The sequence below is a fragment of the Electrona antarctica genome (assembly GCF_951216825.1).
Source record: "Electrona antarctica genome assembly, chromosome: 9".
NCBI classification, from domain to species: domain Eukaryota; kingdom Metazoa; phylum Chordata; class Actinopteri; order Myctophiformes; family Myctophidae; genus Electrona; species Electrona antarctica.
The window spans coordinates 26,692,415-26,712,592 of record NC_136790.1 but is presented as its reverse complement, the minus strand read 5'-3'; the positions used below and the strand labels follow the sequence as shown (position 1 = coordinate 26,712,592).

The 20,178-nt window shown below is 42.9% G+C and overlaps 1 protein-coding gene across 6 annotated transcripts in view; it reads left to right on the top strand.

The window, feature by feature from the left end:
- The window catches only part of LOC306928888 (contactin-4-like), a 215,373-nt gene that overhangs the window by 113,054 nt on the left and 82,141 nt on the right, over positions 1-20,178 (top strand). For all 6 annotated transcript variants that reach the window (XM_079509172.1, XM_079509173.1, XM_079509176.1 and 3 more), the window contains one exon: positions 14,802-14,897. In XM_079509172.1, coding sequence (XP_079365298.1) covers positions 14,802-14,897 — 96 coding nt within the window. The remainder of the gene's footprint in view (positions 1-14,801; positions 14,898-20,178) is intronic.

The window sequence follows — 20,178 nt, the reverse complement described above, 5'->3', positions numbered from 1 at the left end:
GATCTGCTATTTTTAAATAGCTAAATTATAACAATGCTTAAAACACCAAAAGGGGTTTATATTGGGGGTCGGGAGGGGGCGGGGCGGGGGTCCCGAGACATTGCCAAAGCATTTCCGGGGGTCCCCGGCCAAAAACGTTGAGAACCCCTGGTGTAATATGACAAGAGTCATGTTAAAGCACACCTGGGTTTAGTAGCCAAGACAGGAGAGCATTGTTGTAACCACTTTCTCTACCGCTTGTAGAGAAAATAGTTTCTCTAAGCTTATATGTCACATCGAGAAACGTTTGTAAGCTTGTAGATCTGTTATTTTTTATACTTTTGAATATCTCTTTTATTGGAAAAGGTTTGAAAAGGTTTGAAAAACCTTTAAGGTTGATATAGTAATAATTTTAGTCACAGTACCTGAGGGTCAGTTAATGTACTGTATACCTGTTTTCACATGCATAGTGTTTAGATCTCATTAGGATATGGTCGTCTGCAGTATCCAATTACTAAACAGATTTTAATGTATACATTATACCAGAGAGAGAAAAAACATACTTCTGCAAATATATGAATACTTTGGACAATGACATGGTCTATTTGCACATAGAGCCATGGGCTTCAGTGAGACATTACACAGAAGTTTATGGCATTTCCGGTCCAACTGAAAATCTGCGCAGAGGCCAATCTAGATAAGTTCAGAGTTGCAGTGCATGCATGAAAGCTGCTTATGTTGCACAAGATAAGAAGAAAAAGTGTATGTGTTTTGCAGATTTAGATTTAATTATTCATGTATTCTGAGTCTGACCATGTTCAGTTACACTACTGTGTATATCAGACTGGGTGTCCACCGAGAGCTATTCTTTAGTGCTTTAATAGTGTTGAGAGCTTGGCATGTTTTAAGAGCTTATGCAGCCAAGTGCTGTAAGCGAAACATATTGAAACGTTTGGCAAAAGAATGAGGTGCTTCAAAGTTGAGTAGTCTCTGAGCTGCAAATGTGTAACCTAACCATGCCTCCTTTGAATATTCTAACAATTGTGTACATGGTGCACTATTGTTCATACTATTTGTAGTATGAACAAGTAGGGCATTCAATTTCGAACAATATGGAGATCGAGGTTTCTGCCCGACAGCAACGATATACTATTATAAGTGAGATAGTTCTGGCCTTGCCTTGTGATTGGCTGAGAGCCATTCCAATAATTATAATTCAACTAGCCAGTTCAATTTATGACTAGCAAGGAGCCTGATCCCTTCTATAGTGGAGTAATTGCAGGATAGGCAACCAGCGCAACGCCAGTGAATATTATATGTAAAGCCGTGTGAATATAACAATGGTATTCTTGCCCTTATTAAAAAATGATATTCCTCAGTGAATATTTGTTTTGTCTAAATATTCCACTGGGTCCTCAAGGTTGTTCTTTGACTTTGGCATGGCTCCAGATAATTCTGCATTCCCTTGCATCTCCCTAACTTTTGATGGATGCCGATGTCCCTTGAGAGGGTTGAGGCTGTCTACTCCCCCAGTCTAGATAACTGATGGGCAGTGGTCTCTCTCACTCAATACAGGCTGCCCTTGATTAGTATGTCTATTGATTCCATATCAGTGATTATGTAAAAGATGTACACCCATAATTCATACTGATGATGAACATTACTGTACGTCAATGGCAGCCAGGTCTATGTTTGTTTAGAATAGAGTACGTATGATGTAAAACGTTTGCCAGCCAAGTCTATGGACTTTGAGGATATCAAAATGTTTGTTTATAGCACTTATGTCGTAAATCATTTCCCGGCCAAAACATCTAATTATGTCTTCATACTCAAATGCCTTCATTGTATGTGTCCTTAGCATTGGACACGCTTATACTTTGCATATTTTTCATGGAGTAAATATTTCCTGATGTCACCAGAGTGGGCATTAAGGCCTTGAGGGGAAACATGAATATCTCATTTAAATGCAAATAAATCCTCCAGACTCCTCTCAGCTGTTGTGATAATGTGGAGTGAGTATATTGACTTAGTTAATGAGGTGTAAATAGCTAATGGCTTTATTCTAGCTTTTACTTTTTTAATCTACGGTACACTATCAAGGTGTCATACAAGAGGAACTTCAATTGCATAACACAACATTGCTGCTGTGCTGTCCATATATATAACTAATCTATTTTCAGAGTCACCTCATTTCATATGCTGTGGTATAGATCCAGGTCAAATTATAATAAGATGCGATGACTAAAATAAAGGGGGTGCTGACTTCTAGAAGCTTGGTGGTAAACAAAACGCTTCACTGGCTGCCATCAAACCACTATGGGCTGTAGTCATGTAGAGCCTGCTGTTTAATGCCATGGTGCAAATGGTATGCTGACAAAAGCTTCTCATACAAGCAAGCTAAAGGCCAAATTATACTTGCAGTGTCTGTGTAGCTGCTAGGGTCCACTAGGTTCATAGGATGTACTGACCATGCACAATAATAATCTACTTTATGTGTACAAGTACACTGACTGAGCATGCACTAACATTTTTAAATGGACTCTGCTTGGCAAGCCGAGTGTAGCGATTCATCACTACCTGCTGTATTATATTATCTTATAATAAAGAACTTGAAATTCAAGTGACATATAAGCAGAATATAATACAATCCTGAATATAAGACACTTCTCAGAGTTTTGAGAAATACGTTTCCATGGATCTACCATGTGGATTGTTACCAATGATGTTTTTGCTATATTCGGCCACCTTCTTATGTGCACATGCCGTTGTGCTGCTTGTTCTGATTGATTGATCCATTGAATACTTTATTAACGGTTTGCAAAAAGTACAGAGGTACATTTATCCAATAATGCTAAAAGGATAACACAAAAAGCCCTGAGGGTTCTGGTTTTGAAGGTGGTTAGGGAGTCGGCCGGGGGCAGTAGAATGAATTCATCTAGGGCATGATTCATCCTCATGTTTGTGCCGAATCAGCACAAACATGAGGATGAATCATGCCCTAGAAACAGATTCGGCATCGGTTCCTAGCCTCATGTACATACCTGTTGCTACCTGGACCTACCGATGTGTTTCCAATATATTGCACCTAACCTCATGTACACACCTGCTGCATATTATGTGCACAGTCTCCCCCCCTCCTTTCTTCTTTCAGTGAAATGGCCAAAATGATTAAGCTTGCACCCATTGATTTACACCAAAGACTATGTAGCTATTGTGAACTTGGTGAGGTTGAGGGTGAATTCCATTTTTTAAAGGAAGAAAGAAAGAAAGAAAGAAAGAAAGAAAGAAAGAAAGAAAGAAAGAAAGCTGATCCAACAGGTATCTCTCTGCCTCTGCCATGCTCCGGGGGTGCTCTTACCTGTTGGGCGCGGTATTATCATCCAAACACCACAATATAAATATGAGACAAAAAAGGGACTCCTGCACATCCAAAAAGACCCGTGGGAGGTGACAGTCTAGTTAGCAGGCATAGACATCAAAAAGAGAAAAAACCTTCCAAAGAAGGGACTGCACACTCCAGGGAACAGAGACGGACCACTTACTGCATCAACTTATTTATTAGCACGACACGTTTCGCTGTGATCTTCGTCATGTGCTATTCGGTGTCTGTCTCTGTTCCCTGGAGTGTGCAGTCCCTTCTTTGGAAGGTTTTTTCTCTTTTTGATATACAGTATATATATATATATATATATATTACATACACATAAAGACATGAAGACAAGAGCAATGTCCACCGCTTAGATTACCCTATGGCTACTACAACTCCTAAGCCTCAATGTCGACTGGTGGACAAAGGACCTCTTTAGTAGGGGTGGGACGATATGGGTACCTCACGGTACGATGTACAGTATATCGCGATATTAGGCCCTCGATAACGATAATATCACGATATGCGATATATACGATATTTGCGATATATCGATATATTGTATGAAATTTCATCAACGATATATCACGATATCTGCAACTACAAAATACTTGGAACTGAAAAAAACTCTATTTTCGTGCTCGGACACAGGGAGGGACACACACATAGCTGTCTATAGGAGTGGTTGCACAACTCAAACACTAAATTAATACTGAATAAACTCCCCCTTTGACTCATACCCTCATCATAATACCTCACAAACACTACCAACTGACCATTATCACTGGTATCATCATAATGCCTCACAAACACCACCAACTGACCATTATCACTGGTATCATTATAATGCCGCACAAACACCACAAACTGACCATTATCACTGGTGTCAGTGGACTTGTCCACTGCTGGGGAAATGCATTCTGCATTTTGTATTCCCACAAAGCTGTTTGGACAAATCACCATCCAGTAATTCAGTACTGGTTGCTGTGGAATGTGAGAGTGGGATTTGCTTTATTTTAGCTGTCATTTCCTCCTTTTCTAAACATGTTGTTTGAAATTGGAGCCCCATATCTCCTTCCTGAAGGTAGCAACCTATATTCTCCATACAACACATGGCTAGTGTTTAAGGTGATATTCCTTGCTAACTTTAGGATACTGCACGTATACTCTTACGGGCTGGGGCGGCACCTCTAAGTGGGGAAATTGAACGAGAGGAGAAAGACGGAGGCACTATGTCCTGCCGGTTAGGGCTCTTCACTAGCAGGTGAACCAGTATAGGGTACAACAGACAGCAGTGGCAGGAATTCATTGGCATAATGACTTAATTGTGAGAAAAGGCGTCAAATCAAAAGAAAGACACGGGCAAGATGGAGTTAACTAGGACAGTAGACCTCTTCTCACAGTGGCCTCTTGCCACACGATTCAAGTCCTTCAGTTGTCTGGAAGAAGCTTCACTAGAGCTTGTGTTGATCTTCAGTGTGTGCACCAAATTGTAGTATAATCCAATCCATGTCAGAACTGCTGTCCCATGGACTTGCGCAGCTGTGCAGAAATTACGAGTATAATCAGACCCTGACTGTAGTGCATCTCTCCACCCCAGTGTTTGTGCAGGTGCAGCGCGTATTTCTACTTATTTTGTGAGTATACGCAAGCGTGCACGCACACACACACACACACACACACACGCACACGCACACGCACACGCACACACACACACGTATAGACAGAGCTACTGGAAGACAAAGAGTATCCTTAAGGAGCTGCAGGTTGCAATGAATCACATGGTTATGGTTGGACAGGCTTGTTGAAGTATGATAAGTCGTGCTGGCATTTGGAATGCTCATATGTCTGCCATGTGATCATCAGGCCAATCTGGATCATTGTTTGTAATGTCAAGCCAGGTTTACAATAATTGATGCTAATGGTTTTAGATGGGGCGTCACATTTACTTGTTCTGAGATCATTAATCATCGTTATCCGCTTCCCCTTTGAAGATTTCACTGAGGCTATAGTGTACGCTTACCCTCGCAAAATTTGTTCCACCATGCTACATGAAAACTTTGAAAAAAATTGTGATATGTATGGAATCTTTCTTTGACACATTTGCTGTTGGTTGGTGCCGTTGAACTCGATGTTAAAGGCTTCATGACATTAATTTTATTTATTATTTTATTTTTCCTTTTTATTTTAGGTTTTATGACCTATATACACCCAAACAACCTGAACTTTGAACATTCAGTGGATTTTCGGTGACCTTGTTTGTGCCGAATCTGGGTTGTACATGGTTCGTTGCACTCCCTCTGGTGTTGTGGGTGTGGACTTCGTTAACCTTAAGGAAGTATCTAGACAGGTACATGGGTATCTTGGTGGTGTATCAAATCTTGTGGACCAGACCCATTGCAAGATGCTGTACTCTGTCGTCGACCCTAAGCCATTCCAGGCCTGTCAAAGTGGGCAGGTGCGTATTGGAGCAGAAGCACCAATAATTACAAATTCTTTTTTTTGTCACACTCACAATCTGTTTGTTGTATAAAATCATTTCCACTCTTTCTGCTGCTTACCACTAGGGTGTGAGGGTGGGTGGGGCAGTTGAGTTTTTACATCTACTACTTCATGCTTTCAGCTTTGTATGGCTTTAAATTGGGCAGGGACGATCAAATGGCTTTACTGACATAGGCATTGCCACTTATCACAAAAGCTTTTATCTCAGCCCTAAAATAATGCCAGAAGGATTTTTGGGGAATAAAGTCAGTAGGCTACCTCAGATGTCTATTGCCTTTGACTGCTTTGTTCTATTGGCTCATATTTTTTGGGAGGACGAGGTGCTTTTATCTCACCTTCTATCCTGCTTTCAGATGAAAGGGAGTGATGCCTATAGGGACACTCGAAAGCTTTCTGTGGGCATTTGTGTGGTCACCAGATTGTATCACTGAGACTCAAATATCCATCCAAATCCTTTTCTTTTGCATTTGAGTTGCTGTGTTTGATTAAGCAAACCTGGCTGCTTCAGACTGCTGCTCATTTGCATGCAATGAACATCTCAGCCCAGGTGAACTTTTCAATTTACAATTTAGTCATGTAGCACGCTCATTAATTTAGGGCAAAAATCTGTGGCAATGCTGTCACCCCCTCAAAAACCTTTTGGGGATATGTTTCCAGAACATAATTAAACATATCCACCTGGACAAACTGTCACTGATTTTTTGCAAATGATGCCTATGCTCAAGTTTTGAACTGGTGGTGCCAGGCCTATTCAAGATAACTTTACACACCTGGTTCAACAATGGTATTAAACATATCCTGTGAGTTTGTAATGAGTGGACAAACTAAACATTTACATTTCTTCTAATTTGTGTTTTGTCACACCTATTTCTATTGCATTTATAGTGCCCCCTAGTGGTCTAATACCTTTGCAGAAGGAGCGAGTGCATTCTCTGGTGGCAGACGCGCCGCTGCCGCGGCAGTGTCTGTTCGTCAGGCAGTGTACCTTGGCTCCCGACATGCGTTGCCGGTAAGACACATGCGTGGCTGGTTAAAAAACACCCATGGCTTCCCTGTGAGGTTAGGGTTTGGGGTATGTCAGCGGGGTATGTCAGCGTGGCTAGTTAAAACTCACCTGTGGCTCCCGAAATGCGTTGCCGGTTAAAAATCACCCGTGGCTTCCCTGTGATGTTATAGGGTTAGGTTAAGGTTTGGGGTAGGGTTCTCGGACTAATGCGGAAACACTGCTGCGGCTGCTATCGGCAGGTGCCGGCGAGTCAGCGACTCCGCTGCTGGAAATTTCACTCGCTCTCCCTCAATGTTTGGCCCAATGGATGTTGATTTTGGTATATATATATTGTGGTGAGCCAGTTGTTTGTGTGCAAGTACTGCACACAACTTCCAATCATCTGTCCATATACACAACTTCCAATCATCTGTGCATTTCATGTCTCTACTCTCTATTTTACCAGTTCCTGAAAGTTGGCTGAACTGCGGCAGAAGAATTTCTTTCTCAAAACAATAGGGGCTTGAACCCCGTACATCGCTTTGGGCTTGAACCTCTAATTACATGCTGACATCAGCCAAGAGTTCTACTGCAGACGAGTAATCCGGCAAGCAACTAGTTGGATTATTTTGATTTATTCTTCATGCCATTGGGAGCCAGTAAGTAATTAAAGCTCAATATCTAAAGGGCTTTGGTCTCAAACACTTTATATGGTCACCTCCCCTGTTATGTTTGGGGACTTTCTAAGCTCAGGAACTGTAATTCACAGTGATGTGTGATTTGCAGACTGAATATGACAGTCGACAGCAAATTTGTCATCCCATCCCTGGATTGTATCCATATGCTCAATTATTCTAGTGTGCATGCGGCGTGCTGTTTTTCTAGTAAGGGGTAACGGCAAACAATTACATAAATCACAAGTGGCTTTAATGTTATGAGCTGTTCCTGTACTTGCTTATGACTATGGAAGACGTGTAATTTATGACTTGTACAATACCGACATTTTCTGCAAGGGGGGTTACACTGTGAAATCAGGAGTGCTGATTTAAGTCTGAAAGTGTAAAAGTGGACCTGCCCCCAAGATTTTACTGTGTACTATAGAGTATCCAGTGTAGCTGAAGCATATAATATACCCCCAATCCCGCTACTATTTTAGAATGTTTTGCAATAGGGGGGCACGTTAGCGCAGTCGGTAGCGCTGTTAGAGTTCTCAATCTCAACAGGCCTGAAAGTTAAGGCCCGACCCTAAATGGGCCCTAAAGGTGCGTTCAGACTTGGATGGTTAGAGCAGCGTGATTACATACAAAGTCAATGCAAGGACGAGAAGTTGCGCGAGCGCCGCGAACGGGCGCGGCGCGACCTGGCGCAGCACAAACGGGACGAACAATATTTAAATTCAAGTCTGAATGCGCCTTAACTGGTCCGGCCCAAGGCCCGGCCCGGCAAGACTAATTAGCATACATTTTAGGCCCGACCAGGCCCTAAATCATCTGGTCGGTTGGGTAGAATTTGAGAACTCCACAGAATAAAAGTGAAACGCCACTCAGCACCATCTTCATAATAGATAAATACACTAACAGACAGAACAAATTATTATTATTTTTATTATAATACAATTCAATATGTATATATTTTTTCATGGAGCCCGAGGCCCGGCCTAGTCCTACTATCAATTCAATTCAAACTTTATTCAAGACGCTCACAGGGGGGTCCATAGGGCGGAACACATAAAACATAAAAACACAAAAGTAAACAAACTATAAATAAACAAAGCATAAACAAACAAACAGGGGGGACTTATCGCTGTACATACAGGCTAGAACGCCAATGGCTCCAAAGCTTAGATGATAGTCTGACAGAGCTCTTAGCAGGGTACTAACAGGGTACTAACAGGGCTACTAATTAGCGGGTCGGGCCAAGTCGGGTTTGTGCAGAAATTGAGAACTCAAGCGCTGTCGCCTCACAGCTATAGAAGGTCCTGGGTTCGATTCCCGCTGGGAATGCTGTGGGTGCTGGGGGCATGGGAAAGGAACTGCTTGGAATAACGCCCCCCGTCAGGTGAAAATAAGCAGCTTGGACTCCTCATGCACTCCCCCAGGTTGGCAGAGGGAGTGTCGCACCCAGGGGGAAAAAATCAGTTAAACAAATAAATAAAATAAAATAAATGTTTAATGTATAATACATAATCATATACATGTAAAGTAACTAATATTATTCCAGTTTTCCACTAAGTTAGTAAAATTGTACTAATATTTTACTGGGCACCCAGTTACATACAGTATGGGCCGGGGCCTTTTATTATCCTACTGTATGAGCTGGAGCGTAGCCATAATATCCTCTGGCAGGACCCTTTTTTGCTGTTCCAAAGAGCAGCCTCACGAGAAAATGTGACCAGGGCCTTCGCCGTCAGGGCTTGCTGGCTCGCCTGATGAGCTCAGGCTAGTCGACTAAGAAGCATCTTCAAAGCATTTCTTAAAACATATTTTTATAGGACAGCCTAACCGTTTCACCGGTAATTCAATTTCTTTCAGGAAAAAAAAATATGGAAGTTATGGCCAAAAGAGCATAAAATATCCAGATCCAGGCACTCAGAGTAGGTTTGCGCGGGACATGGCCAAAGCATTTCCAGGAGTCCCCAGCCAAAAACGTTGAGAACCCCTGGTCTATACTACCAGTAAAACACCTGAGGGCGAGAAGCGACCTCGCCCTAAAGGTGTGAGCTCACGTGCACTGGCCATATACAGAGCGTGTCTTGAGTGTACAGGGTTCGATGAGGTCAGATCAACATACTGTATGGAATGTCAGAACAGGTCCGCTCCATATATGGAGATCTAAGGGTGGCAGCGGTGGCAGTGTCTTGAGTGTACAGGGTTTGATGAGGGCCCAGGTACGGCCGGGCCTTAATTTTCGGGCCTGTTGAGAACTCTAGTTTTCGCCGGCTGCCGGGCGCGGCTGCACAAATAACTTTGCGGCTGCACAAATAACTTTGGGGCAGGCCCGTCTAGAGTTTAAATGGACAGGTATCAGTCAAAAGGGAGACATTGAAGAGGAAGGATGGATGGGGAAGGATCAACATATGGAATGTCAGAACAGGTTCTGACATATATCCATATACTAATATTGAGGACATCAGGGATTTCCATATATGGGCTTAATTGGACAGCAGGTCGCATTCACTATATGATCCCTGATTTACTATCATCCCTGATAATGTCATAGTTATGTCACGAGACCTGGGAACAATATATGGGGGTGAAGTAAATGAACTATAAGGAGAACCCTACCCTATAGCACACAAACAGTGATCTTGTCTCGGAGTTCCATTTTATTCTCAGAGAACAAAGTACAGCATCAACCATGGGCCCTGGCATAGTCACCCACCAGCCTGACGGCTTGTGGGAACTAACACACATACAGACAGTCTAGTTGGATCTTTATAGTAACAGTATGCAGGCAGAGGGGCAACACCCAAAACCTCCTTTGTCCTAAATTGGGGGTCAGCAGGAAAAGACTATCTTTACACTGTGACCACCCCATGTAATCTTGATCAAACTGGCCAGGTGGGGGATAGGTGCCACTACCAAGCTCCCAGTGAGGCGCACCAGCGTTAAAGCACTCAGCCCTAGTAGTTGGAGTGTGAACTGCAGGCGGACCCGTGGATTTATGACGAGGAAACCCTGTGCAGCTGGGCTTTAACATTGAGCACTCGGTTGCACTTCCGCATTTGCCAACCAAAATTTGGTTAGCTAGCCCCTCCTATATACAGCTTTTGTCCCCACAAAATGTCAGCAACACAAACATTAAATGCTATTGACAATGAAGGGAATGTTTACGTCATCTCGTCCCGACACGTCTCATAGTTGCCATCGACAATGAAAGGAGAAATTAGGTCAAATGTCCACAACACAAACATTAAATGCCATTGACAATTAAGGGAAAATTTACGTCATCTTGTCCCCACACATCTCATATTTGCCATCGACAATGAAAGGAGAAATTAGGTCCGCCAAATATGATGTAGATTTGTGGTAACAGGCAACAGGCATTCTGATTGGCCAGTATGATGATGTACAATGATAAGAGCGCCCCTCACTTTACACAGGTGTGATTTTTAATGTTTATTTTATTTGAAAGTGAAATATCCCTTTAAGGGAGGACCCAACGACAGAACCATGTTGTCACGCTTATGTCAGTATGACTCTCAGACATAACCATATAAGGAGTTCCCAATGCAGCTACACCCAAATATTGAGTGTGTTGTCTAACCTCAATGTGTAATCATGGCATCAGACGCAAACATGACATCAGGGGCCTCCATATGGGTCCAAAGGGGGCATACCCTTATATGGTGCAACGTAGGTGCGAACATCTAGTACTTTAAAATACACCAATGTGTGTTAGCTTGCGCCTTCTTCAGGGTCATTCACCATTTCATTCTTCCTGTGCGCTCTCTTCCTCTTTCTTTGGGTTTATCATTTACTCAAACATTCATCTTATTTATTCTGGACAGCTCTTTGGAATTTATTTTTTAAAAGTGCAACATAAATAACATTAAAAAGGTTATATTATTGCTTTTTGTATTGCCTGAGCATTAGCCAGAATTGTTAAATTGCAGAGGTGTGGCTGAAGTAAATCGATTTAGGTGAAACTAATCTGTGGGAAAATATTGTGAATAGCTTTCCTTAATATGGGTATATGGCTTTAGAGCGTCAAATACCTATTAGTTAAAATGTGTTCATGGGTTAAGAGGAGATTATGTTTTTAAGAAATAATTAAAGGTTGCTTCTTAATAGACTTGTCCTACAGCCAATATGACATATATTAACTGACCTTATAGTACTCTTCATAAATCAGTGAGCTCAATAATTTTACATTTAAATCTGCTCTTGGAGCTGAACTAATCGGCAATCTAATTTCAAAGCGATTTGGTTGCAGTTCCGCCCAAGCCTTTTCATTGAGCAGCTCTAGAAGGAGAACAAGCACTCATGCTTGCATCACTGCTTGGGGTAACATGGCAATGCGGAGCATTTTATGGAACAAGGTTAATTAAGGTTAATTAATCCAATTTGAGCAATATGTGCTGATAAATCAGTTGCAATATGTCACCTCGCTTCAAATACTATTGCACCCTTTTATTTAAATGTCGTACAAGAGAGTATAGGGTTTTAGTGATTAAACTCACAATACACTACTGTATATCATCATCCACAAAATAGTTATGTTTCACACAACAATGTTTGCACACATGTAATCTATTCAGTAGCTTCTAGTTCTTTTTTTCTTTTTCTTTTTTTGAGGAATTATAAAGTGGACTGGACTGTATTCATTCACTTCCCAAGTAACCAAGAAATTTGTAGCACACTCATCCATGAAGACTCGGTAGAATGTTGTATTATCTTTACAGACACACCGCAGGGCAGTAATTGTTGGAAATGTTTGTGGCTTGTTATTATTTTCATCAATTGTCAAGCATAAATTAGTTTCAGCTGGAAGGTAATTTTGTTTTCTAAACTATACTGTAGGGATAACTTTTTAATGTTGTGGGTGTGATGAATGAATGGTAACCTGATAACTACTGGTGCTATTAAAATCCCTCATGTGTGACCACCTACCACAGCAAAATGCCTTCTGCATACTAGAGAGGCTGCAGATTGCTGTTCTGCCGTTTATTAGAGTGTGTCACTATTGATTTTGCGTGAATGTGCTTTATTCACAATGCGTGTATCTCACACAGTACCAACATCAGCCAGTGCCACTAATTATATACGGTACAATATAATAATTAGTAGATTTCTGTCCTGGTAAGATCCAATTAATTTACACGTCTTTTAAAACTTCTTCCACAAAACAAGCCTTGGAAGTAAGCACTGTAATGATTCATGTATAGTCCATACAAAGAGTTATGCACTGAAAATAGCAGATCTACAAGCTTGAATGTTGTGAGCTCGATGTTGTGAGCCTGTAGTTTAGATCATCTATATGGCGTGCGAATCCATCATGTACTCCAAGTACAGCTTGAACCACATAAGATGAGTTAGTTACATCGTTCAAGGTTCAAAGTTTAAGGTTTCTTTATTGTTGCATCTAGTGGTGCAAATTCTGCAAAAGAGTAAAATGTCTTGTTCTGTGGAACTCTGTGGATACTGTGGAAATAGTTAATTACAACTTGTCATTCTCCACACCTTCACTGTCAAGCACACAACCACAGGGGGTTGTAATGTAGCCAGAGGCAATGCTGAGGGCTGTTTACCCGCCCAAAACATCTAGGGCTATAAGCTATACTTACTAGAGATTTTTTTTACCAGTGGCTTGAAAAGCACTGGTCTATGAATACCCATGAAAACTTTGACATGCTGACGCGTAGTTCTGTAGTTCTGATTGGCTGCCTTTCTACGCAACCCATAGAGGGGGGGATGGAACCAGACACTTTTAATGCCGAATAGTCGAAACGGTCACACGAGCGGTGACGCCGCCATGATGCCTCAGCGCAACAAAGCAGAGCACACCCGTTGATTTAATAGTAACAACAACAGGATCTGTCGAAGTGACTCTGTAACTGTCAGTGTAGCCTTAGCCTACTACAAATGGAACCAAAGGACCCTTTTATAACAATAAACGCTGATGGAAATACAAATGGACTGTTATGGGTCCATTTGGTTGTATTTGTGCTCAGGTAGCACACAAGCCATTATATGTCGCATCTCACGCACAGCTGCCGGTTGTTGACATTGGCGTGGCAGGTACAAATAACATCTCTCATATATGTCAAAATCACAGGGGTCCGCAGATCGGCGGGTCCAAGGGGGTCCCCGCGGAGGCGCAGAGGTCGGTTCGGGGGTCCGTGGTAGTCTGCATGGGGGTCTGAACTCATTCAGTGCCACCTGGTTGACACGAAAGTGTAGAGGTTGTGCCATTTTTGGCCATTGGGACAAATACAAGACAATTCAAATCTCTGTGTTTTAACTTGTTCACCTAGAATTTTCACAATTCCTCAAACTGAAAGCAAATATATTGTCAATATTTTAGATGTTCTTTTAAATAGCAGAGCTGATTTGGTCAGTTAATGGTCAATTTGCTTTTTAGCGAGGCGGGGCTACAATGATGTCTAAATTGGTTGGTTGATCCATCCAGCCATCCATTTCAGTCCAACATTCCTAAACAAGATTCGAGTGTCGAGTGTGACACACAAAATATGTGCATATACAGTACAGTATCATATGTACTGTACATCTTTTAGTAGAACGGTGGTATAGGTTATTCATTAGCCCAGGATTGTACTGTCTGGAGTTTCATCTTATGCAAGCACGGAACACTGCATCAGCTTATTGTCAGCTGTAGTCTGTGCAGTGTGTTTGGAGCAACTTTTTAACATGAAATGTCACTTGGCGTCACCCAATGTGATGGTGGTCCTTAGTTAGTCACAGATTGTCAGAACAAGACAGCTTGGTCTGTGGAGGCCTTTGCTCATACTTGACACCACAATACTCTGCCTCCTGCACACACAAAGGGGAGCTTTTTCTGACCTTGAGCTCCAAGTATTCAAATGCAATGAATTCAGAGATGGTTGGCTAGAGATTAGTGAATAGAAAATATGTTTTGTTAAATATAATTACATTTCTTATTCTAATATTCTAATGTTTAATGTTTTAAAGTTTCTGACTGATGAGGAAAGGTGATAGAATTGTTAGGAAACTAAAGAGCTAAATATCTAGTATTTTTTTTTAGTTTTAATACCTTATCATCGTTCTATTTGTTGGGTGATAACTTACTATAAATTTAAAGCATCAATATTTTTTCCAAAGATGAGTTTTGAAGAAGTCCTTCACTTTTATGTCTATTAGCTATTCGGTCAGTCTAAGCCAGTCATAACTAATTTTGTGCCTTGATGATATATGTTCACAAATTATCAGTAGTTTTGTCAGGCCCTGTCCGCTAAGAAGACTTCACTCAATACCTTTTATCTTTCAGACTTGGAAAACTTCAAGACGCATAGAAGAAGCTCTGTGTCTGTCCGTGAGGGACAAGGGGTGGTTCTGCTTTGTGGACCTCCCCCTCATTCTGGAGGTAAGCATACACTCTTTTTGCTGTGTTTAGCTTAGCCCAGTTACTGAGTTAACATAACTCGGCGACTGGCATTCTGAAAATCATGTTTAAGAAACTTCTGCTCCAAAACTGCATTATTGTAATGCTTCCAGTCCAGATAGGTATTTGTATAGTAAGGTTGCGCTTTATCCCTGTTTACCTCTTGGCTTCCTTTTGCCTATAGTTTATCTTTCAGACAAAGTTGTTTGTGCTGCACATGTCCTTTGTTCACTGGTGCTAACAAACACCTTGCACCAGCCACTGTGGGGGAATAGGATATTTCCAAGTGATTCATTGCAGCAACTAGATGGGAGTATCCTCTGTTAGCCATGGGAGTTGTAACTCCCTTGTTGCCATGGGACTACTTACGATTCTCCCTTACAGCCACTGATTGGAACTCTATATTCTCTTCTCATCAACAGCTGGATTGAACTATTATTTGATTTTTTTCCAGTAACACTTCCCCAGACCTCATGCATACATGGGATATACATTGTTACCACCAACTGACTAAAGGCATGCTTTTCCAATAAGAAACTCCAGTGGTGGATCATTATTTTACGTTTGCCTAATAAATAAACAGCTGCTCTGTTAGAGATTCCGTAGGTGTTAGCTATTACAGCGGGTAGAATTGTATTATTGCGTGCACCATCGATCTATGCTTGTACTGTAGCTGCTATGCAGTCCATAGAATTATGTTCAGTTACATGCAATGGACAATAACAGAAAAAAGTGGAAAAACATTGTGTTTGTTGTAAGCTTGTGTCTGGTTGCGACTTCTCAACAAATGCAAAGTTACAAACTCTGGAAGTCTGGAAAATTATGCAGCATTTAAAATTCAGTTCCAGCTTCACCCAGCTGATGATGACGGCTTGGGTGGGAGCAGATTAGGGGTTAAGTGACTAGACTTCTAGTCTAGTTACTATAGGGAAACTTTGACACATAGACATGGGCAGGCCTGGAGGCAAACTGGTATTTACCAGATGGCCTTTCTACCCACTAACCTTTGACCACCCCCATATGACTCTAATAACAATGTGCAATACAGTTGGTAACAGCATTATACTGTAGGCACATACTTGTACTTCAAGCTTTTTCAACTGCGCGGATACAAAAAAATCATACTCATGTGAAGTGGGGGGGCGCCTGGTAATGTTTGTTTAAAGCCCCGGTTCCCAAAGTGGTGTCCAGGGACCCCCAGGGGTCCTTGAGGGAGTTCCAGGGGGTCCCCAGCAAAATTATAGTGAACCAAACGGACCCTAACGGGTCCATTTAGTTCCATTTGTACACTCTCAGAGTTAAATTAACATTCATTGTACAATATAAATTGGGGTCCCAGAGATGAAAATTTGGATCCTGTAACCTAATGCATGTCAAACTGGGGGTGCTTGAAATGAAAATGGTTGAGAATCACTGCTAGAACCGTAATAAAACTATTTTCTTATAGGGTCCCTGGCATATCTTTTCAAATGGAGGTCTGCAGGCTAATAAATGTCGATTTAGGGGTCCTTGACATGAAAAACCCACTATCAACGACATGATGCCATAGTAATTTATTTTGCCACTGACTTCGCCTAAAAAGTTTATACAGAATAATAAAAGTTCTGTAAAAAAATCCATAGACTTGGATGCCACATGACGTCACGTTGGAGAACACACAGATCTCTGATGTCATCAATATGACATCATTGTATTGACGTACCTCCAGGTACTATGATAATGGGTACTGCTCTAAAGGTGCGTTCAGACTTGGATTGTTAGAGTGGTCCGATTACATACAATGCAAAGACGAGAAGGTCGACCGCGGCAGGTCGTGCCGTGCCAGCAAAACGGGCACGGCACGACCTGCCGCGGTACAGACGGGACGAACCGACCTGCCGCGGTACAGACGACCTGCCGCGGTACAGACGACCTGCCGCGGTACAGACGGGACGAACCGACCTGCCGCGGTACAGACGACCTGCCGCGGTACAGACGGGACGAACCGACCTGCCGCGGTACAGACGACCTGCCGCGGTACAGACGGGACGAACCGACCTGCCGCGGTACAGACGGGACGAACCGACCTGCCGCGGTACAGACGACCTGCCGCGGTACAGACGACCTGCCGCGGTACAGACGGGACGAACCGACCTGCCGCGGTACAGACGACCTGCCGCGGTACAGACGGGACGAACCGACCTGCCGCGGTACAGACGACCTGCCGCGGTACAGACGGGACGAACCGACCTGCCGCGGTACAGACGGGACGAACCGACCTGCCGCGGTACAGACGACCTGCCGCGGTACAGACGGGACGAACCGACCTGCCGCGGTACAGACGGGACGAACCGAGGCGAATTTATACATTCAGGTCTGAACGCAGCTTTAGTATACAACAGGTATTGCATAACTGTAGGGTAATACATTCCCAACTGCCATCGTTCCCAGCAGGCATCGTTCCCAATGGGCATTGTTCCCAGCAGGCATCGTTCCCATCGGGCATCGGCCTAGTAGTAATTAAAATAGTGCCATCACTTAGGATATCATATGGAATGCCATGACAATACCCTACACATAGACCACAGCCTCATGTCATTAAAATCAACATATTCACCACCAATTGGATGTTTTGCTACCACTAAAAACACGCACGCACGCATGCACGCACGCACGCACGCTCGCACGCACGCACGCACGCACGCACGCACGCACGCACGCACGCACGCACGCACGCACGCACGCACACACACATACACACTGTACAGTTTACACACAAATACATCTAAATTTAGTACTGCATATGCATCAAACTAGTCACACTGGCCTCAATGCAAAGCAGTCAACCACAGAGCAAATCTAGGAGTGGATTGTGCTGGCGAAGCCTTTGTTTAAGCTCATCTTTTATAATTGTTCCATCAACCGTGTCTCTGGTCCCTGTTTGTACACAGTGTTTATCTAACCCAGAGAGTGCACAAATGGAGCCAAAAGTACAAATTTGCAGGATTTTCCTGTGCAGCAAGAATGCTTTTCTGGCCTCTCTCAGGCAGCCCACGTCTGAGGTGTCATCGTGGAGGATTCAGTCCTCGCTTCTGTCAGTGGTGTTTAACACCATTGTGATGTCTTTGAATATTAAAACATGTCCACATTTGTACACTCTGAGAGTGTACAAATGGAACCAAATGGACGGGTCTATTTGGTTCCAATTGTACACTCTCAGAGTTAAATTAACATTTATTTTACAATATAAATTGGGGTCTCAGAGATAGAAATGCCATTAAATGGGAGTCCGTAGCATGTTGCATATCAAACTGGGGGGTCCTTAAAATGAAAATAGTTCGAAATCACTGCTAGAGCTGTAAAAATCTTCTCTTATGGGGGTCCCTGGCATATCTTTTCTAATGGGGGTCCTTGACATGAAAAAGTTTGGGAACCACTGCTCTACCTTAGCTGACTAAAAGGCTCTCAATGTGCGGTCCGGCGACGCCTCAGGGGGTTCGGGGTCACCAGCTAAATGATTGATGGACCCTTACAGGTCTGTAACTCCGAGAATGTGCAAATGGAACCAAATGGACCCTTATGTGGCCTATAATGCATTAGGCCATGCACCACCGTAGGTTTTTTCTCTGGAACCCCAAATCTACACCATAAGATCCTCAGTGTTAATTTAAATGGTAAATGGTGCATTTATATAGCGCCTTTATCCAAGGCGCTTCACCCATTCACACACACATTCATACACCGATTGCGGCGGAAGCCATGCAAGGTACCAATCAGCACATCGGGAGCAATTTGGGGTTCAGTGTCTTGCCCAAGGACACTTCAGGTGCATGATGGGAAGCAGAGTTTTTATTTTTATTTTTAATAGAGCTAATACCATAGAGTATAGCAGTACTGCCGTTTCTGGTCTGCGCTGGCAGCTCCCGTCTCTCACCTCCGCCATTACTCTCACACACGGCTGAGGTCACGAGTCTCGGCGCTCGATACAGCACAGTAGGTGTACTACAGTACACTATGATACAGTACGGTACAGTAAGAGTAGTACAGTACGAGCAGTACAGCACAGTATAAGTAGTACGGTACAGTACAGTACGTGTACTACAGTACAGTACAGGCAGTACAGTTCAGTACCAGTAGTACAGTTCAGTACCAGTAGTACAGCACAGTACAAATACTACAATACAGTACAGTAGAAGTAGTACAGCACAGTACAGTACAGTACAGTACAGTACAGTACAGTACAGTACAGTACAGTACAGTACAGTACAGTACAGTACAGTAATGATCCCAGAACGTCCGCATTCTGTTCAATCACCGCGGATGCAGCCTACATTCCCAGAATAAAGGGTTTTAAATTGGAGCTGAAACAGGAAGTGGACAGCTGTGAAATCCCGCAATTTCCTTCTTCCGATTGGCTACGCATGGAGGCCCGCTAATTTCTAGTTTCCTTACATTTTTGGATTGGTTTAATTTGTACACTCCAAATTAAATGAAGACTGTGGATCTTGTGGTGTATATTTGGTGTCCCAGATAAAAAATCTTGAAATTAAAAAGGTTGAGAATCACTGCTGTAAATGTCCAATGTCAACAATGGACTTGATGGCAGAGACAGACTGATGGCATAGTTAGTCATGGGGGTTGCAGTGCATGTACTTTACATAGTGCCCGAGGTGTTAGGGCATGTCTATGATCATTAGCCGTCACAGATTCATGCCAGTTCTTTGGCTTGGGGAGGATTCTCACAGTGTGTCATTAGGCCTGTGACAACCAGTCACTGTTGATAGGATTTGTTGTGCCACCCAAGCCACCAACCTCATGAAGACTTTATTGTGTCTTAATCACTTTCTGTATGTGGGTGTCTGAAAAAAAAAAAGTATCTGCACATCCCTATTCATTACCATATGTTGGTTGGCCTGACTATAGAGTGAGGTATTGAGGACCCTCTGTGTGTGTGTGTATCCAATGCTCTTGGGGCATCCACCTGCCAGAGGGGGCTGTCAGAGGACACATTATGTGTAACAGCCAGCTGTCCACGATGTTCACTGGCTGTCTGGCGCATCAGCACGGGCCTCTCCATTCAGACAGGGCTGGTCATGTTGAACAGAGGATAAGATGCTAGGAGAGAGGGGGGGGGGGGTTACTGTGTGCAGATATGTTTGAAGTTAAGGAGTGTGTGTGTGTGTGTGTGTGTGTGTGTGTGTGTGTGTGTGTGTGTGTGTGTGTGTGTGTGTGTGTGTGTGTGTGTGTGTGTGTGTGTGTGTGTGTGTGTGTGTGTGTGTGTGTG